At 29.4% G+C, this 20444-nt stretch overlaps 2 protein-coding genes across 7 annotated transcripts in view; one reads left to right on the forward strand and one right to left on the reverse strand.

Annotated features, from left to right (window-relative positions):
* wnd (Mitogen-activated protein kinase kinase kinase 13 wallenda) overlaps positions 1-16156 on the forward strand; it is a 29135-nt gene extending 12979 nt beyond the window's left edge. For 2 of the 6 annotated variants that reach the window (XM_087413734.1, XM_011065365.2), the window contains 10 exons: positions 6613-6896; positions 7259-7445; positions 7530-7721; positions 8320-8746; positions 10298-10524; positions 10688-11117; positions 12140-12534; positions 12895-13074; positions 13424-13622; positions 13996-16156. In XM_087413734.1, coding sequence (XP_087269860.1) covers positions 6613-6896; positions 7259-7445; positions 7530-7721; positions 8320-8746; positions 10298-10524; positions 10688-11117; positions 12140-12534; positions 12895-13074; positions 13424-13622; positions 13996-14115 — 2641 coding nt within the window. In that variant the 3' untranslated portion in view covers positions 14116-16156. The remainder of the gene's footprint in view (positions 1-6612; positions 6897-7258; positions 7446-7529; positions 7722-8319; positions 8747-10297; positions 10525-10687; positions 11118-12139; positions 12535-12894; positions 13075-13423; positions 13623-13995) is intronic. The other 4 variants (XM_087413738.1, XM_087413735.1, XM_087413736.1 and 1 more) reach the window with 4 other exon arrangements.
* Positions 16157-16512: 356 nt separating this feature from the next.
* LOC105151573 (uncharacterized) lies at positions 16513-19603 on the reverse strand. The gene is made up of 4 exons (XM_011065358.2): positions 19040-19603; positions 18133-18468; positions 17572-17781; positions 16513-17445 (listed from the first exon to the last, which is right to left on the reverse strand). The coding sequence occupies exons 1-4, from the start codon at positions 19169-19171 to the stop codon at positions 17278-17280; spliced, it is 846 nt and encodes a 281-aa protein (XP_011063660.1). The 5' UTR covers positions 19172-19603; the 3' UTR covers positions 16513-17277.
* Between the last annotated feature and the right edge of the window lie 841 nt (positions 19604-20444).

Consider the following 20444-nt stretch of genomic DNA (forward strand, 5'->3'; position numbering starts at 1 on the left):
GTTATCATACGACGTGCTCAATTGACGATCGCTTACTATATACATTAGATGTGGAATAACACGGGAAATAATATATTGAAATTAACTCGTTAAATAAGTAACAATAAAATACAAGATAAAATTGAAAAAGAAAGACAAGAGTTATATGACGTAATATAACTAATGCTAGATAATGTAAAGAATTTATCAGTCCGCCGTTAGTCTGTGTATTTGTTTACGGCGATCAGCACGCTTCTCATTGAGTGACGCCAGCAGACAGCTGATACGAAGGCCACGGTAAATGTGCATGCACATACTATGCACATTTGTTCGATTCGCTCGTTTTGCAGCGTATTGGTTCTTGCATGTACCTACATACATTTACGCTCAGCTTCTTACGTAGGTATTCGCGAGAGGAGAACGATAAGAGAAGGCTATGCCGAAGACAATCGTTTATCTCAAAGTCGCGGCGATCGCCGCAATCCTCTGTCAAGGGCAGTGTCGCTCGTGTTTCCAAGGCCACTCTCACTCCGACAGCGTTACTATTCAGTCATTTTAAATCACTTCATATCACTTTTTTTTCTGAGTTGACTTGAAATTTGTAAACTATAAGTAATTTCTATTTATATTTTGTTATCTCGTCTAATAATAATTACTCTCTTATTGTTGCTCACTACATCAGCATCAGTTTAGTATGGTTTGATGAACGTTCGTGTGATTTCTCGTGTCACGCGCAAAGCATCGCTGAGTGCGAGTGAGATAATATTTCACAAGGAGACTCAACGCCTGTCAGTCGCATTCGATCTGTCCGAATTGACGATCTCGATTGGCATACAATCTCATTCTCACGCAGCTGTACTCAAGTTCTCAATCCCATAAAAGCATAAACATTCGGACTTTACTTTGCATCTCGCGTACTGAATGCCAGACAAACGACGTGATTTTCCGACGTGAGATAGAAAAAAAACAAAACTTAACTTTTGCGAAAACTTTTATTGTTCGATATTTAAAAAATTGTTTTTAATTTAATTTTAAAATATTAAATTGATTTGTAATTGCCAAATAAAAAAATTATTTTAATATGCAATTTTAATTTTAAAATCATAGACTACAAAAACAAGACTACAAAATATTAGATCGTACAAACTTTCAGAAATCAATTTGTATTCAATTTACATTCTTTGCTGGATAATTATTTTTAAAATGAATCGTTTTTTCAACTTAACTATTCAATGGCTCTTTTCGTTTGAAATTCATGCTATGAAAAAAAATTTACTATATGTTAAATTATTCAAAACAGGAAAATAAGAATAACTGTTTTTATTTGCTCAACTAGTTTAAATTATTTTAAAAATTTGTTAAAAATTGTCGTTTTTTAATAGTATTTCAATATTTGAAAGGTTTTTGTTATCCTTTTTTTCTTAAAAAACAGTAACTATTTCATTTCTTTTAATTTGCTGACTGGATGACGGCGCTGTACTCCCTGAATTCACTTTCGTACGAATTCACTTTCGGGCGTATTAAAAATGAAATATATTAATATTAACGTGACAATTTATTTTTCATAAAAATAACAATTTGAGCTCAAACTCTTTATCTTTAATTGCTAATTTATCGTTCAAAGATACATTAACTTCAATTTATTTTTTATTAAGGAATAGAGAATTATCTTAAAAATCAAACTTCTATCAATGTTAAAAATATATCTCTTATCTGAAATATTTTAATATCTGAATATAATTGGCCGAAACGAATTTTTTTTTTTCAGAGTTAGGATATTATTTTAATATCATTATCGTTACAATTACTTTTTTTTTTAATAACTGGGTAACAACGACTTTATATTATCTTATTTGTAACGTTAATGATAAGCAGTTACTTTTTTTGGATAACGATAATGAATATAATCATTACTTTGTATATATACAATAAATATGGAACGTGCATTAACGAGTTTCAAAAAAAGAAAGAGTTATGTTTGAAACTATTGCAATTAATCACAATTATTTTACTATAAATTGTGCTGAATTAGTCAATGATCAAGATTATTGTCACTCTAAAAAAGGAGTCATCAAAATTTGGTAAAAAAATAACAAAAATTATACAATTCGTTATTTTTTGTAACGATAATGATAACAAATATTACTTGTTAAAATCACAAGTAACAGTAATGAATTACTTTTTATAAAAAAAGATAACAAAAGAAGTTACTTTTATAAAATATAAATTTTCTCAATCCTGATTTTTTTGCTCTCAATTTTATATCTCCTTTCAATTTTTCTTTTTAGTTTCGATACATGTTCGCTAGGAGCTTACGATTAGAAGATCAAAATTTTTTATCGTCAGACTTTTAGCAGTAATTAACATATCTAATGAATACAACTGACATTCTACGATATATAGCGATAATATGTATAACAAGCAACACTGTCATCGTTTGAGCACGCGTGATAACGTTGGCGTGAAAATATAGCCAGTCTATATATCAGAACTGTTTTGATATTTTTCAATGCGATCGACGGCTACTTCTATTATAGAGTCGGGGACTTACATATACATATCTAAATTTGAGTAAAATTATGTACTTTGGATGTTTTCCGTGCGCGCGCATATCGGTTATCAACAAAATCAACAGCTGATAATCAGTTTAAATACAACATTCCGGGTTGTTTATGTAGTTCTCTTTGCGCGCGTATGAAATTCCTGCTTTTTATTTTAGATATCGTTTCACACATTGTATGTTAAAAGAAATTATTGTAAAATCTCAGTGAAATTTTGAAAAGTTAGCTTTATATTGTACATCAAAAAGAAAGTGATAAGATGAAAAATTTCCTTCTTTTGCTGTTTTTCTGTTTTTAAATTTTAGATTATTTCTAAATAATCAATATATTTTTTAGATAAAATTTTATTTAAACTCTCTTGTGTTTAAGAAAATGTAATCTTAGATAGCAAAGAATGCGTTTCTCTTAGTTTTATTTAATTACAAAAGCAAAGTTTTATCATTGAATTGTCTTAGCCTTAAGTTAACTATTAACGATTTTCCATTATATTGAAGTAATTCAAAACTAACAAATGTTTGTTACATATTTTATCGTTTCGTAATATTTTAATGTATGTAAAAAAGAAATTAAGAAAGAAGGAATTCATAATATGACCAACATCCGAATATACGTTTGTCGTATGCATTACTATAAATAACATTATTCAATCTGATACAGATAAAGATACATATATACTTTATATAAATAAATCTATATATTTGTATTTCTATAATACATAAATATTGTATATTCTTTGGACAAAGAATGAAGTAAATATTATTATTGAAAAATTGTTAAAACTTTTATTGTTTCGTGTGTCTACTTGATAGATATTTGAAAAAAGACGAAAATTTGAAGGGATCTGTCTATGAGATATTAAAGAACTTAATAGAGCATGACATACTATCAGTCGAGAATTAAATTTAGAAACATATATCTATAGGTACATGTGTAATGCAGTTGCGACGTAAAGAGTGCGATCGATATCCGCGTTGCATTCTACATTGTTGCATTCCGCTCAAAGGTTTTAGCTACACTGAGAGAAATGATTTTGTTATAGGAACAAATTAAAGGAAAGCAAATGTGATATTTGTTAAAAAATCGATCGATTTGTTACGATTGTAAATTAATTTGTTGATGTAACAATCAATAGTATCGCTAACAAATAAGAAGCTCATATATATATAAATATAAAAGTTGACGATTGCAGGATCCCAAATCATAAGAAATTAAGCAATTCTAGTCAAATCTCCCTACATTTGACTGTACACATTTAAACGAGCCTAAAGTCTATCCAAAAGATAGGTTAAATTCTATATACTTTGCTTCTGTTACTAATAATTGGTTGATATAGCAGACTAGCAGCAAACACAACAACAAAATTTGTTGTGACATATTTACCGATCAAGGTAAAGGTACTGATGGCTTGCTAAATTAACAAAATCCTTCCTCTCAGTGTACGGTTTGTAATGAATATAACATCCGATAACGTTGTTGGTGTACTATGCCGGTAAAATATTAATCTCTGCATTAGACATGAAAAATTACATCGTAGATATCAGTCAAAATAACAATGGACATGACTCTATAATCTCCAAGAATGCGATATCAATGCATATAAGATGTTCAATAAGTTCAATCCTAAGAAATTCTTTAACAAATTTATTCTTAATTGTTTCTCGTAGGAAAAATTTTTGAGGAAAATTATTTTTGCATATATACGCAATGACTAACATATTTTTTATACGCAGCATCTAGATATATTATAAATAAATTTTAGAAAAATAAGATTTAATTGAATTTAAATAAAAGCTAGCTATTATTGACAAAAAAATTGGATACAAAGCTATGTTCCGTTCGATTATTTTCTTTATCTTTGAAATTATATATAAAAATAATAATTAAAAAATTTATTCTTCGCAAAATGTTTTTATCTTCAATTAAAAAACTGTACCATCAAGAAGCTCTTAGTATTAATATCTCAGTAAGAGAAAAAAAAACAATCAGTCGAAGGATCTGTTATAAAAAACATTATTAATCTGTTGAGGGATACTGACACATATGTGTACGTTTAGTTTTACCTAATGTTTGACTGTTTAGCGAAGTATTATTGGAAGCAAATATTCCTTAGAGAATAAGTAAAAATAACAAAAAATTAAATAGCAAATATTCTAATTTTATATTTGTAATATTCGTTATATTTTAAATAAATACATTTGAAACATCAAATAAAATAATTTTTTCTGATTTTCGAAAATTCTCTCAAAAGATTAATTAAATATTTTCCTTTCCTGAAACTCAAAATATTTCTAAATACATAGGTATTGATGTCCAATTTGGAATAATGAAAGCTTTCTCATATTTGTGAGATGAGCGTATTCATCAAGAGAAAGAAAAATGTAGATAAATATGTTCATCACTTAAGTATGTTAGCTGTGAAAAGTCGTTGACACAAACGCAAACCTTTTGCCACGTGTAGCCTTGAAAAGACGTCTGCAAACGAAGTAATACAATTGTTATCTGTATAATATCATCTTTTGACGGTCCTTGAAATACAAAGACAAAACAGATAAAGTGAATTTTCGAAGAAAAGAGGAACTATACTAAGAGGAACAATAAGAATTAACATAAAGAGAAATAAAATTGTACTCTTTGTCTGTCAAATATTTAATTTGTTAGAATAAATTTTAAAATTTATAAAAGTTTTATCGAAGTGATATCTCATGTCTCACTTTGATCATTATGTTTAAAAATAAATTACTATGAATTTAGTCATACGAATTATTACTAGTATACTTGTTATCGCAGATAACTAAATAGTTAATAACTGATGCGAAATGCCAGGATTCCGGCAATAATATTCGATATCTTTAATTGTATCGATATCGCGTGTGCTATTTGATAAAAATAAATAATAATGTAATAATTTAATGATATCAATTAAATATGGTTGCTATATTCAACAACGTATTGAATATTAACAGTGATGGATTTTGAGACTTATAAATGCAATTTAATTTGGCATTTTGAGACTTATATATATAGATAGTCTAATTCTCTAAATACTCAGATCTTAGTCTGCAGATAATCGAAAATCCATTACTGAATATTGGCTTGAATAAGATCATTCGGTGATTGATATCACTGGCGTGCAATATGTATATATGTCGTTTCTTATCGTTCATCGGTCCGCATAAAGATAAATTTTCGATTTCTCTTTTTGTGAATGATTCTTAATGCAACTTACATCAATCTCTCGCTCTCTTGAGTCAATTATTTTCTCATTTGTGACAAAAAAACAACGGTAAAAAAGATACAGAAATTTCTTTTATTATATTACACTGCATGATATAAAAGTTATTCTGTAAAAAAAAAAATTGATAAAATAAATAAAAAGATAAATAAATCCAAAATTATAAGAATAAGAAAGGAAAAGAAAAGAATTTTTATTGTAATGACACAATGTTTATTAATACAATATGTATTTCTAATAGAAGAGAAATTCTTAAGAAATATATAATATATATATATTATTTAGAACCGTTTATTATAAATTGAATAATCGTAATTTGTAAACGTAATTTCTAATATATCTTGAATGATATTTTTCTATTTATAATGAATGGTTACATTAACAATCAAACATTATTTCATAAATCTTTTTTGTTTGATAAAACATGTTAATAATATATAATTTTTTATATTGAAATAAATATAATATGTAGTAGATAATATACCTATGTTGTTACAAATATTTACAGTGGATAATTCTATTCATTTCTGAATATTCAAAGAACGTGTACTGAGAAACAAAACATATGTGAAAATGGAAATTAATTTCGTAATTAATTTTGCCTATTTCGATTGTTTGAATTGTGAGTTCCAATTACTTGTTTGGGAACATATGTATGCATTCCTTATACATAATACATTGGAATTTTATTATCGGTTAATTTAAATCTTTTACCTTCGATTTAGACTTTATTTCGAATATTAGCGTAATGTATTGTGATAAATGTGCATTACAATAACGTACACAATAATAATTTGCGTCAGGCATTATCAGAAATATGTAATATACATAAAATTTCAGCATGCTATGCATCCAAGAGGAGCTGGCTCAGCTGAGTGAAATCGCAGGAAGTCCTGAACGGCTAATCACCGAACTGCGTGAGGTTCAATTGCCCAATAATAATCACCTCAATTTCGCGAGTAACTCCAATGACGCCGCGACAAAATGCGCTCCCGAAACGGAAAGCATCGATTCTCAACGATCGAGTTGGGTTGAAGGCATCCTGGGATGCATGCGTCCCGTTTGGACTATGCTATCGAAGGCTGCTATTAATGAAAAAATCAAGGGTCTTTCAAGTAAGTTATGTAAGTTTCAATGTGGCTTTTTTACCTATTATTTTTTCTCTTCTTTTTAAATTAGTTGCAGTGGGCCGAAAATCTTAAATATTTTGTATAAAACTTTATATTTTACGTGCAGTAGAAATTAATGGCTAAGTATTATTCTTATAATCATTATTCTTAATAGAGTTTTATGACCATTCTAAAAACCATTCGAAGCAACAATAGATTAAATCTATAATCTGCAAGATTAGTTTTAAATTTAACTTTGTATTTAAAATAAAATTTATAAATTATATGATTTTTTGCTTTAAATGTTTATAATAATTGTAATTTTGAAAAGATTTTTGTAAATTACATTTAGAAAAATTTGTACGAACTTTTTTTAGCAGACGATTGGGAGATAGCTTTCGAAACAATCAGTGAGCTGCAATGGCTCGGATCTGGGGCTCAAGGTGCAGTATTTAGTGGTAAATTAAATAAGGAAATAGTAGCTGTTAAAAAAGTAAAGGAACCGAAAGAGACTGACATACGCCATTTGCGGAAACTCAATCACCCGAATATTGTACATTTCAAGTAAGGCTCACTTTCTTTTATAATATTAAGATATAAGTCGAATTATAAAATGTTTACTATTAAATGCTCACCTGATGTTTACAGAGGAGTGTGTACAAAACCTCCTTGCTATTGCATAATAATGGAGTTTTGTCCATTCGGACCATTATATGACCTTCTAAGAGCTGGAGAACCGGTTCCTCCTGCTAGATTGGTGTCATGGTCAAAACAAATTGCTGCAGGAATGGCGTACCTTCATGCTCACAAAATTATACACAGAGATCTCAAAAGTCCAAAGTAAGTAAACAATAAAATGAATATAATTGAAATTTTTTGAAAAAATATGGTTATTAACATTTTCACTAAAAAAAGAAAAAAATTTATTCCATATTTTATTAGCTACCAGTAAATCAGAATGGATTAAAATGAAATGAAATTTTATTTATGTATTCTGAATGCATATTTAAATAAGAAAATCTTTCTTTTGAATTCAATTGAATTTAATTGGAATCAATTAGATTGAAAAACTGCATTTTCTATTCCTAATTTTCCGATTCCTAATTTTGAATCGAGAAGTATTCACGAGGCATAGAAAAGGCTGATATTATTTTTAGATTGAATAGCATAGAAATGTGTTTTATGTAATTCTTAGAAATAAATAAAAATGCATTTGAATTAAAAAAAATTTATTTTAACATTCGCTTTAATGCGTAGATATTTTAATCTATTCTCATTCATTAGCTAATTCATAAATACATAGTATGATATCTATATATGAGACCAAAATTAGAGATATAGATTGATATAAATTGAATTGATGATAATCTTTATCTGTAGATAAAGTATATTCAAAATCTATAATTGTAAAATAATGAGAAAATTATCGTATTTATAGTGTTCTAATAGGACAAGGGGAAATAGTGAAGATCAGTGATTTCGGCACGAGTAGACAATGGAATGAGATTAGCACAAAAATGACTTTTGCTGGTACGGTGGCGTGGATGGCGCCGGAGGTAATCAGGAACGAACCATGCTCAGAAAAAGTAGACATATGGTCGTACGGCGTCGTACTATGGGAATTACTGAGCGGCGAAATACCTTACAAAGATGTGGATTCCTCCGCTGTAATGTGGGGAGTGGGCAGCAATTCTCTTCATTTACCAATTCCCACCAGTTGTCCGGAGGGATATGGGTTACTGGTTAAGCAGTGTTGGTCGGCCAAACCACGTAACAGGCCTTCCTTTAAACTTATTGAGATGCACCTCGCTATCGCAGCTGTTGATGTACTTTCTACAGAGCCTGAAGATTATTTTAAGGCACAGGTAGGACTTAGTTTTCTCAACATAATGCATTTCAGAAATTTAAGCTTGAAAAAATTGTATGATATGATAAAATTCAATATCTATGCAAAGCGGGAAGACCAAGTCTTGTTGACATAAGAGGCAAATTGGCATTGCATTCCGTTTATGATAACGGAAAAGTTGCTGCAAAATATTTCTTTTACAGCATAGATACTTCTCCCTAAGTTTCATTTAAATCAAACAAGTATTACAATAGAAAAAGAAAAAAGTTTAATTCAAGAATAGATAAGTAAATTTTTTAGCATTTCATAATTTCGTATTAATGTCCTTGAGCTTGCGAAAATAATCTAAGCGATGTATTATTAGTTAAAAGAAAAGTGATTGCTAGTATACGATATTTTGAGTAACAATGGTAATTTGTTATAATAAAATGATTAAAATCGGACGTGCAGAGATGGGATGCGTTAGCTCATATCATAAGAAAAGGTTAGATTAATTTGTTGTATTGCATGTGTAAACATTTAATTATAATTTAATTCTAACAAAATGCTTTATATTTTTAATATTTCTATATTAAAATGAAGTAGAAAAAATAATTTACTTATTTTTCTGTAACAACATTTTGCTATTTTGATCATTATAAAATAACTTTGAAAGGTACAATTTTTATTAAAAAGTACGTATCTACTTTCTAATTTTGGTTTCTATTACTTTTCTATTATGTTTTTGTTAGTTTAATATAGAGTTTATTATTAGAGGTAATTTATACTATGATATGTACCAATTTGAACACGAGCGTGGCGTATGAGACTGCTATGAGAGATCTCGGGTTTGATCTCAAGCAGATTTAAAGAATTTTTCACGCGCTCGTAGCTCCTCTTCGGTGGTCTGGTAAACCACCAAGAGTATCTATTGCTAAAAAAACTTCTTAAAAATTGCCGTTCGGAACTGACGTTAAAATTGTAGATTCCGTATGCTCGGTGTACGACCTGCGTGTGTAGCACAGGCATATGTATGAGAGGTATCAGACAAACGGCGAAAGAACAAACTGAACAAAAAATGTGTGTGTGTGTGTGTGTGTGTGTGTGTATCAATTTACCTCACATATCGGGGCAAGTTAACTAAAATGCAGCATGTCCGTACATATTTATTTAATGCAAAAAAATATACAGTGTATAAAATCATTACTGGTATGAAAATATAGAGAAAGGTTCTCTCTATCATATTTTATTATAATAATTAATTGTTTAAAAAATCTAATGTCAAAATTGTAAAAACTACCGAACGAGACCCTACATGCAAAGATATTTTTTTATTTTATATTAAATTATTTAATTTATAAATATATGTATTTTTTAAATGCATTATCGTATTGCATTATTGCATAATAAATTTGTCTTAATTGTATATTATTCATAAACACATTGAAAAATTCTCACTTGTTCTTTTTTTTATTATATATGATAAAATTAATAACATTTAAATTTTAGTAACTTTAACGATTAATGAAATAAGTAACGAATTGTTTTCTGTGCCATCTCATCAAAAGATAATAACGGAATTTTTTTACAGCAATCTTGGAAGAAGGAAATACAGGAACACATGCAGCACATGCCACTATTTACTAATACCGATCCACGTTTCGAGGCTGAGCTAATCCGACGAAGAAAGGATGAATTACGACACGCTCAGGATGTCAGGGAACACTATGAGCGTAAACTCGAACGCACTAACAACTTATACTTGGAATTGAACGCTATTCTACTGCAATTAGAATTACGCGAGCGAGATGTGATAAAGTGAGAAAAATATCATTACATTTTAATATACACATAATTACAGAGTCGGAGACGTTTTCTATATACGTAATAATATTCATAATAATATCCACGCTGATATATTTTGTACATAATGTATGTATATAGATAGATATTATACTCTTTGAATTTTTTTTAAATATAGACGACGCAGTATCGCTTTGCATAACCGCTTTGCGCTTACGAGACAGATAGCACAAGACTGCAACCAAAGTCGCACATTTGGAAATAAATGTCTGGTTTGTCTCAGGAGAGAACAATCAACAGGATACAAGCAGTACAAGAAACGTCTTGTCCGTCCTTTATTGAAGGCCCAGGAGAGACTGTATCGCAGACGGAGTGGCACTGTACAATTCTCTACTTCTTCGACGCCTACTACTCCTCCTTCGCCTACGGATTCACCACAGAGCCCCGTTAAAGCTACCATGTACACGCAACTGAATGAATCCAATCAGCCGGAAACTGTTTTAGCATCAAACAATAGTTTCAAACAACGTAAATACAGGCATCGTAGAGTCGGTTCAGGTTGTGGTGTGAGTTCCAGTCCTAGATCGAGTCCTCATCGTGAGAGAAAGGTGAAAATAAAATTAATTAAAATAAATACATAAATAATTAAAGAGATAATGTTAAAGATAATTTCAATTTTTGCTATTTGTCAAATCTGTTAATCTGTCTCTTATACTCTCACAATTAATTATTAATTCCTTAATTATAAAAATCAACCTTAAATCTAGCTGGATCTTAAATGCTTGTATGATTTTTGTGTGAATTTATATATTACATATGTAGTCCCCAGAAACGCGCGCCGAAATGATTTTTCGGTTTTGAACGCTAATTCTAAACTATCGCAGTAATATCACGACTTAAATTGACTAGCAATATAACAAATTTTTGATGCTCATTCGCATCTTCGAAACAATCTTAATAATATTTAATAACATATTAAAATCTGTAAATAATTAATTCTTATTGCGAAAAATATTACCTCGGCCGAGAGTCGAACTCGGATCTCTTGATCTTGTCTAAAGGCTTAGGACGCTCGTACGGAATGCAAGAGATTCGACTCCTAGCCGAGGTAATATTTTTCGCAATAAGAATTTATTATTTACAGATTTTAATATGTCAACATTATTAAGATTGTTTCGAAGATGCGAATGAGCATCAAAAATTTGTTATATTGCTAGTCAATTTAAGTCGTGATATTACTGCGATAGTAGAGTTAGCGTTTCAAGATCGAAAAATCATTTCGGCGCGCGTTTCTGGAGAATACATACGTAATACATAAATTCACACAAGAATCATACAATCATTTAAGATCCACTGGACCGTTTAAAGCTTTGATTTCTATAGTTTGTGTTATCACACACACACATATACGATCCTATAATATATTATATTGTTTAATTCCTTAAATTTAAATTTTTAATGAAAGTGTATACTTTGTATTTAAAAGTGTATACATCTTTTGTTAGAAAATTGAGATCTAATTTCGTGATGAATTAGTTTACATTACGTATCTTAAAATATGTTTTTAATTTCTCAAACTTTTAATGTATGTTATATACGATTAATAATATATGATTTACAATATTTATAGAGTGTAGAGGTACCTGCCAGATTCATTGATAGCCACACACAAACGGACATCCTGGATATCAGTGAAACGGATCACATCTCGATAGCGAATGTAGCGCTTTCTTTACCAGAAAAATCCTCTTTGGATCTCGTCAGAAGACATTCATTGAATAAGCAAATGACAGAATGTTTAAATGGGAATCCAATTTTGCCGGAAACGCACTATCCGATGCAAACTAGTTCATGTTCCAGTCCTGAGCACTTAAATGAAAATAACGCTAATGGAAACGAACGTTTGAAGGATTGTAGCGACGACGACAATCTTGAAACTCTCGGCAGAAAAGTCAGCGAAATTATCAATGCGAATCGTCTTATCATTGACAATGGAAATGGCGATGATGTCATAATCTCCCATAGGTATGGCGTAATAATATCCGTGAACACATATCTTATTTCTATTGTAAAATTTGTTAATTCTTAAGTACATAGTAAATCGATGGTATTTATATCAACTAGTGATAATATAACATTAAAGAACATTATGACTTATACTTAAGTCTAAAACAAATGTAAAAACGTTGAAAATGTACTTTATTTGATGTATTTATTTATAATTATTTAAGCTAGATTTTTATTAGTTATTATTCTATCTGCCATTAAGCAGAAATAATTTTTGAAACCAGACTATTTCAATATTGCACAAAATGCATTATGTCATTTAAGGATTAACATTGATAAATATAATTCAATATTCATTAAATTAATTGAACTTTACAGTAGGAATAAAGAAGATTCGGGCAAATTATCCGGGCATTATGTAGAACAATCCGATATTAAAATACGAACTTCTTCGGATAATACGGATGATCGCGAAGACGATGCTTGTGAAGAAAGCTGGTCAGATGAAGAGGGAGAAGATCCAAGCTATACTTATAATTATTCCTTAAGACGAAGAAGGTATTCTAATCAATAATGAATACAATATTTTTCCACAAATATTTTATATTTTATATATTAAAAGATAGCTATATTAAAAGATTCAATGTAATAATAGTTTAATTCGTACTTTTTAAAAGTTAATTTTTAAACATTTTATATTTGAAAAAATTAATTTAAATAAGAACTTATGTATATATCAAATAATATCTTGTCAACTTCTTGGAAAAAAATTAGATCTTTTCTTTTTATGATATAAATTTTTGTAAAAAAATTTTCGATTTTGTTTATTTTTTAACAGCTATTTAAATTTTTACGTTTAATAATAAGAAATCGTCTTGAAATATATTCCCTTGAATATATTATATAGTATCGCAAGGAGGCCAATCGGTCCCGGATGCAGATTACGAAGGTCAAAACTAATAACACCCGGGAGAATACAGGGGGCATTAGCTTCTGATGAAGAAAATACTTCTGAATATTCGCATCCTCCGTCCAGTCAGACTTCCACCTTAGAAAGTAATCCGGATGTTCAAAGAGTTCTTCGTAATATACATCATTCCCAAAAAGTAAGTAAAATAATTAAGCAAAATGAATAATATTTAATTAATAATAAGAGAAAATATAAAGAAATTTATTACATTATTATGCATTGTTACAAACAAATTACCACATGCGAAAAATAATACATCAATTTTGCAGAAAATAAAGTATATTTGCATATAAATATTAATGTATATGATAGTACGAGAATAGAACATTGGCAGATTGATATATTATAATATTTAAAAAAATATAAGTGAACATGTCAAGTAGTTTTAAAGTAAATTTTTTACAATTTTTTTTTAATATTTTAGTTTTTCGCGGATGGTAATAAAATTTTACAAATATATTTTATACAAAACTAAAATAAAAAAACATATACATTTAATTTAAATATAGAGAAAGGAAATAGACGACGTTTCTGACACATCGAGTCAATCGGAAACGGATGAAGTCAGTGAAATTACAATTGCATCTCAACCGGCAAATGGATCCATGAAGATGGAAAGCCGAATATAGATTAGTTATTAGTATAATTTTTATATCTGATTTATGATCGGTTTATAAATTAGAGTTACTGCCTGAGTGAAATTCAATAATCACATCATCTTTCATTCTGTAACTTATGTTGCATATTGTAGATATCTATTCATATATGTGTATACACACACACACACACACACACACACACACACATCTATATCCTGACATACATATATATATACATATATATATACTTGCATTCACATAATCATCTTCATATAAAACATGTATACATACATATATTAAAAAGTATATAATATTATTTAGGAAACAAATGATTCACAAGCAAATAATTCGAGAATTTGAGACTATATTCTTGATTGATTATTAAATTCAAATAGTTTTCTTAATCAAATGCAAAAAGCATTCTTAATCAATGTTTGATCAGTTGCCAAGATACATAAATTGCTACAAAATCAGTTTAATATTGCTCAAGTTTATTTGAGTTATATACAAAATTTTTCAGCATATACAACATGAGTGTAAATGTAGTGCTCATTCAACAAATCTAGATACTGCTTCGAAGGATATTATTTCCTGTGCAATTACATTAGTATGATTCGAAATCGCTACATCGGGATTTTTATGCTTAACACTCATTAAATTTATTATAATATTTGTCATTATGTAAATTATAAGCTGTATCCGGTATACTCTGCAGATACAAAAAAATCATGTATTTAATTCTTCCATGATATCTAATATTTAGCATTCATAATTCTTTTTCTGAATATGTACTCTAAGTCACAAATTTAATTTCAAATTCAAACTGTGCATACCCATTGCCATAGAAATAAGTTTTGAAAAATCCAGGCAGTCAACAACTCTTTAAATTCATATATTTCCCTGCTTATGTATGTGTTTATGTTTGACGAAATGGAAAGGCAGCTGTAAATAGTAAGATGCCTTCATAGTTATGAAAGCATCTAGTTGATGATATTATGTACATGCACAGTTTAAATGCATTCTCTTAAAGAAAAGGAATTTAGTGAACCTCTCGAAACAGAATAAAATGTACAACGTAATGATAACAAATTTTATTATGACATAAGTGCCTATGGCAATTTGCATGCATCGACGATGTCGAAATGTCTAGTGAAAGTTAGAGAATTGATAATAATACGCAATTTAGTCTTTGAAGCATGTATTGAAAGATGTTGTACCTGTATGATCTTTTATATTTGCAATATATTATGGATACGAAGATGTTAGGCAAAAATCGAAAAGTAAGGAAAAATACAAAAATGCGAAACTTCCTTCCTCGGAAGTTATATTTACAATAGGAGAGTACATATTGTGCTATCGTATGTATTTTTCAAAACATATGCTCATACGTAAGAAACTTAATTCTTTTTTTTTACTTCACAGCCAACAAGAGTCAGAGAGCGTAAGTCTACAATGACTATGTACTTATTAATTTCAGCCTAAGCATTTAATGTATAGTTTAAGAAGTGAGTTGTATTGCGCGAAATAGTTAAATAGTGGTGCAGGTTACGCGAGTTTCAAAACGAAGCTCAACAATAGCACTGGACTGCACGCGAACCTCATACTCATTCCGCGAACTACTGGTACTAATAATTATTGTAAGTTCTATCTCTCTGTTCCATACGCATGTGTCTACGAACTATTTCGTTTACTCGATTACAGGAAAGAAATGATGTTTTGCATCCATCTATTGTACCTGCTTTGAAACTCAAATTGCCTTAATGACAATTATATACATCTGTATCTGTAAATATAGACAATACAACGGGAACTTAGCGAATAAGCATAAAAGTAGAATAATAATTTTGATGTGCTCATCTGAACGAAATAATTTACGAGGCATATTACAAATAGAGAGAGATGTACTTTGTAGTAATCATACGTATTGTATCCATCATACTTATGCGAGTAGTTGCATAAATTGTTCCTTTTTGTGCAGTGGCAGCTAAAAAACTGACTAGTTCTATTATTATATAATAATAGAAGCAGTACACAAAATTTGTGTTATAAAATAAAGTTGATTTATACAACATTTTACATTTCATTCTTTGTACAAATCCAACATATGTAATGTATGCGTCGCATATAAAGATTATGTGAACAGCAGAAACATAACAATTTAAAAAGAAGAATATCTTAAATATACCAGTTTCGAATAGTTTTTCAATGATTCTATACGATTGCTTTAATTTTAAAATAAATCATGGTATTGACACACGCGCACACACACACACGCGCACACGCACACACACACACACACACACACACCATATATATGCTATTCCGACAATTGAACTTTAAAGAATCACTTATTTATTTTACAAAGAAAAATTCATAAATACGTCATCTAAATAAACTTATAAACAATCATCGAAATAATTGAAAAAATTAAGTTTTCGAATTCTTTTATTTTATTATTTGATTGCAAAAGCTGCTGAGCTGCATTATGGCTTGAATATAATATCACATATATTTAATATCTATATCTAATCCATCATTTTACACATTAGAAGCTTTTATAATGAAATCTCATTTAAATAAATAAAATTTCATAATTTAGTTAAATGTTAGATCTTTAGTGCACATGCAGCACACATTGGAATTTATTTATTTACATATTATCATATTAGAATTCGATTAGAAGTCTCTGAGATCGTAATAAAAGATCCGAGTGTGTATAATTGATTTATATGTGCTATATCATTAAATAGAATATGCACAATTGTCAAAATACGAAAAATAAAGTTATTTTGTATATAAATAAAATATCTTTTCTTTTTATAAATACAGACTTAAAAGTCTGTACATATTAATTTTCAAGACAGATGAAGAGAGTATAAAGTATTATTTATTATAAATCGTAAAAATCAATTTCGATTTTTACGATTTATAATAAATAATAATGATTTCCCTTTAGTCATTGTTAATTACGAATATCTTGATAGAAGTGTAAAAAATTCTTAAATAATTACAATTAATTGATAGCTAAAACATATTTCATAAGTCTTTTTTCTTGTTATACATCTATTGAGGTAATGTATCCTATTCACATAAATTGTTTTCACCCCTTCCTTGAGAAGAGACAGATAAACCATAATTAATTTCAAATAAATAAAACTGTAATTACAACAATCTTTTTTATAGTTAGAAATTCTACCAATAGAATGAACTACTTAAAAACTCTGTGGTAGATTTATATAAAGATGAAGCGCTTTGCTTTAAACCAGTAAATAATGACACAACTCCCTCCTTATCATCTTCTTCTTCCTCCTCGGGCAAGTAATCAGGCAATCCTTCGCTGTCAGTATCGCCTACTTGTATCTGAAAAAGATTCATCATATTCAATGAAACATCATGTTCAACTTTTTAGAAACAAAAATTGAAATATATAAACACACTCTATCATAAAAAACACATCACAATAATAGCTGTAATAATAATTCTTACCAACGTTACAAGAAACTCTTGATTAAATTTGTTTTTCATAACCAATCTTGCTTCCATATTGTCCGTATGTTTATCGATCGCTTCCGCAATCTGTTTAGCGGTGACATAATTCAAAGTGCGCATAGTTACACGTTGATGCTCTACATCAACAACAAGCGAAATAAGACCTTCAATTCTTATTAATATCCCTTCCAACTCGGCTCGGGTTTCCTAATTATTTTGATTATTTTGATTATTATATTCTCCAATGTATAGCTATTTTTATAATTATGTTCTCACATATGATATTAATAAATAGATGCATATTCTTGAGAGGCTTCCACAGGTGCTTTCTATATAAAGATTATGCGTTTCATTCTGTGTCCAGATCCATTCTTGGAATGCCAACATTTCGTGAACCTTGCAATCCACTTCATGATATTATCAGGCTGCTCCTCGCCTCGATGAAGTGAACTGCAAGGTTCACGAAACGTTGGCATTCCAAGAATGGATCTGGATACGGAAAAAACTCGCGAAACGCATAATCTTTATAAAATAGATACAATTAATACTATTACTTACTGGTAATAAACCCTGAACATGTAAAACTATTACATGTGTCTTCAACTTTTTGGGCTCTATAACTCGCCTGCAACGACTACGCAAATTATATATAGGCGGTTTCATACGCTCTATGTCATCTTTGACGTGCTGCGCTCGACCGGCTATCTTTGGTTCATTCAAGCTGTACTTGTTAATAATTCCCTCCAAGGATTCGCGCACACCAAAAGTAGACGTAATGTGTATATAATTGTCTACATTCTTAACAAATACCTCCAGAATGTCCAGAGCTAAATTAACCACATCTAAATCAGGTACTTCTAAAACGTACGCTATGTATGATAAGACTGTCTTATCCTGAAATAAATCAATCAATAATGTATTCAGTAAACAAAATCTTAATAGCAATTGATAGTAATGTTAGCAGTTTGCCAATAGATTTAAGGACAAGACATTATGACAGATTGACATAAAGCTATTCGATCAGCAAAACCTGTGTCAATCATATATAATTTGATTAGCAGATTATATCAGTCTCTGTTATTAATTTGTTATAATATACTATTACTAAAAATTTTGTCTATTCTATCTTCCTTAATTAAATGAAGAAGAGTAAGTTTTAATCTTTCTTTCTAATCTTCTAAATATTGGACTTAACAATAATGTTTAATGGTTAAAAATTTCTATATATATAAAGAGAACATAGTAGAATTAAAATAGAATTTAGTTGTATAAAAGATACATACAAAAATTTAGATTGGCAAATACTTTTGAGCAATAGTATATTTTGTTAATTGATTATCATTATGTATATATATATTTCCACTGGCATTCTGCTAGAAAAATTTATAAGACACTTATAAGATTTTCAATAGAATTGACTGTCTGGGATCTATCTTGCTTCATTTTCATGAATTGGAGTATTCACCTTCAGAATCGTGTCATGGTTCGCAAAATCGTCCGCGAGCTTCCTATACGTCTGGAGAGTCTCTTGCAGCTCCTGCGGGTCCACATCTACGACCTCGTCTACATCTATGTCTACGGAATCCTCTCCGTCCATCGTCCACAAATGTTACGTCGACATCAACACGTTTGAGACTCGTGCGCGGCTAAATTTGCTTTTTAATAACGAAGACAAACTATGAATCAGTTTCCAGCGGAAATTCTCATCCCCATCTCGTAGGAAAAATGACGAAATGATTTCACTACTTTCTCCGACGAGCGGTATTACGTCGCAACGGCGTCAATCTGATGTTCGTGTTCTAACCTTATCCGCAGAATCGTCGAGAAACCAACATATTGAAACGTACTCCGAACTCCGAATGGCGCGAATGAAAGGGAACTTTAGATTTTCACATTTAGCATTTAATTAAAATCAGCTGAGACATGTCCTCGCATGCGAGTCGCTGATATTAGTCAATATCGTGCTCTTATCTATTGAACCATCTGAATGTTCTTTTATATATGATATGGAGAAGGGATGAAGAAATTGGTCGTTCAGCTGACTACCATGAATCGTGGATAATTAATCTTGTGATTGTAATATTGTGATTTATGTATATATATATATATATATATATATATATATATATATATATATAATTTAAAGAAATGATAATTATTTAGTTCAGCTGTTCAATTCCTGTTACATTTGTTTGCACGAAATATACGAACGCAGAATGTGATAGATAGGATCATGGTGAAAGGAAAGGCTAATAAATAAATTAAAAATGCAACATTAAATCATAAGCGTCGATATCGGAGTAAATATATGGGCGCGTAATATACATGTACATATTCCAGGCGTTCGTCTGTGTAATGCATATTGTATTTACATATTGCTAAACATTCGTGCATTATATATTGCATTAATTATAACAGTTTTATTTTGTTTTCCTTTCATAATTATTGTTGTCATAGTTTTGTTTTTTAAAATGCATTTCGATATCGGAGTCTGTGGGTGTATGATACATAATATCTACTCCGAGCGTGCGTATGTATATTGTTTCTCAAAATCAGATCTTATGTATAGGATCGTCTTAGGATATCGTGAACAGAGAGCTGTGTATTAGCATTTTAAGATTATTACAGCATATTGATTATTAGACATTATTTAAGACGGTCTTATTAAGATCTAAAATATTAAGAAAACTACTAATATATCGGTCAATAATCGTATATTACGTATTGCATTATAATTTTGTTACCAAATATTAAAAACATCTTATTATTAATGTTGTTTATCAATATCTTATATAATTATATCTTTATCTTACAATATTATCAATATTAAACATTTATTATAAAATAATATTATTAAAATTATGTTTTAT

This window comes from Acromyrmex echinatior, chromosome 15 (assembly GCF_024713525.1).
Source record: "Acromyrmex echinatior isolate Ae372 chromosome 15, ASM2471352v2, whole genome shotgun sequence".
Taxonomy (NCBI): Eukaryota; Metazoa; Arthropoda; class Insecta; order Hymenoptera; family Formicidae; genus Acromyrmex; species Acromyrmex echinatior.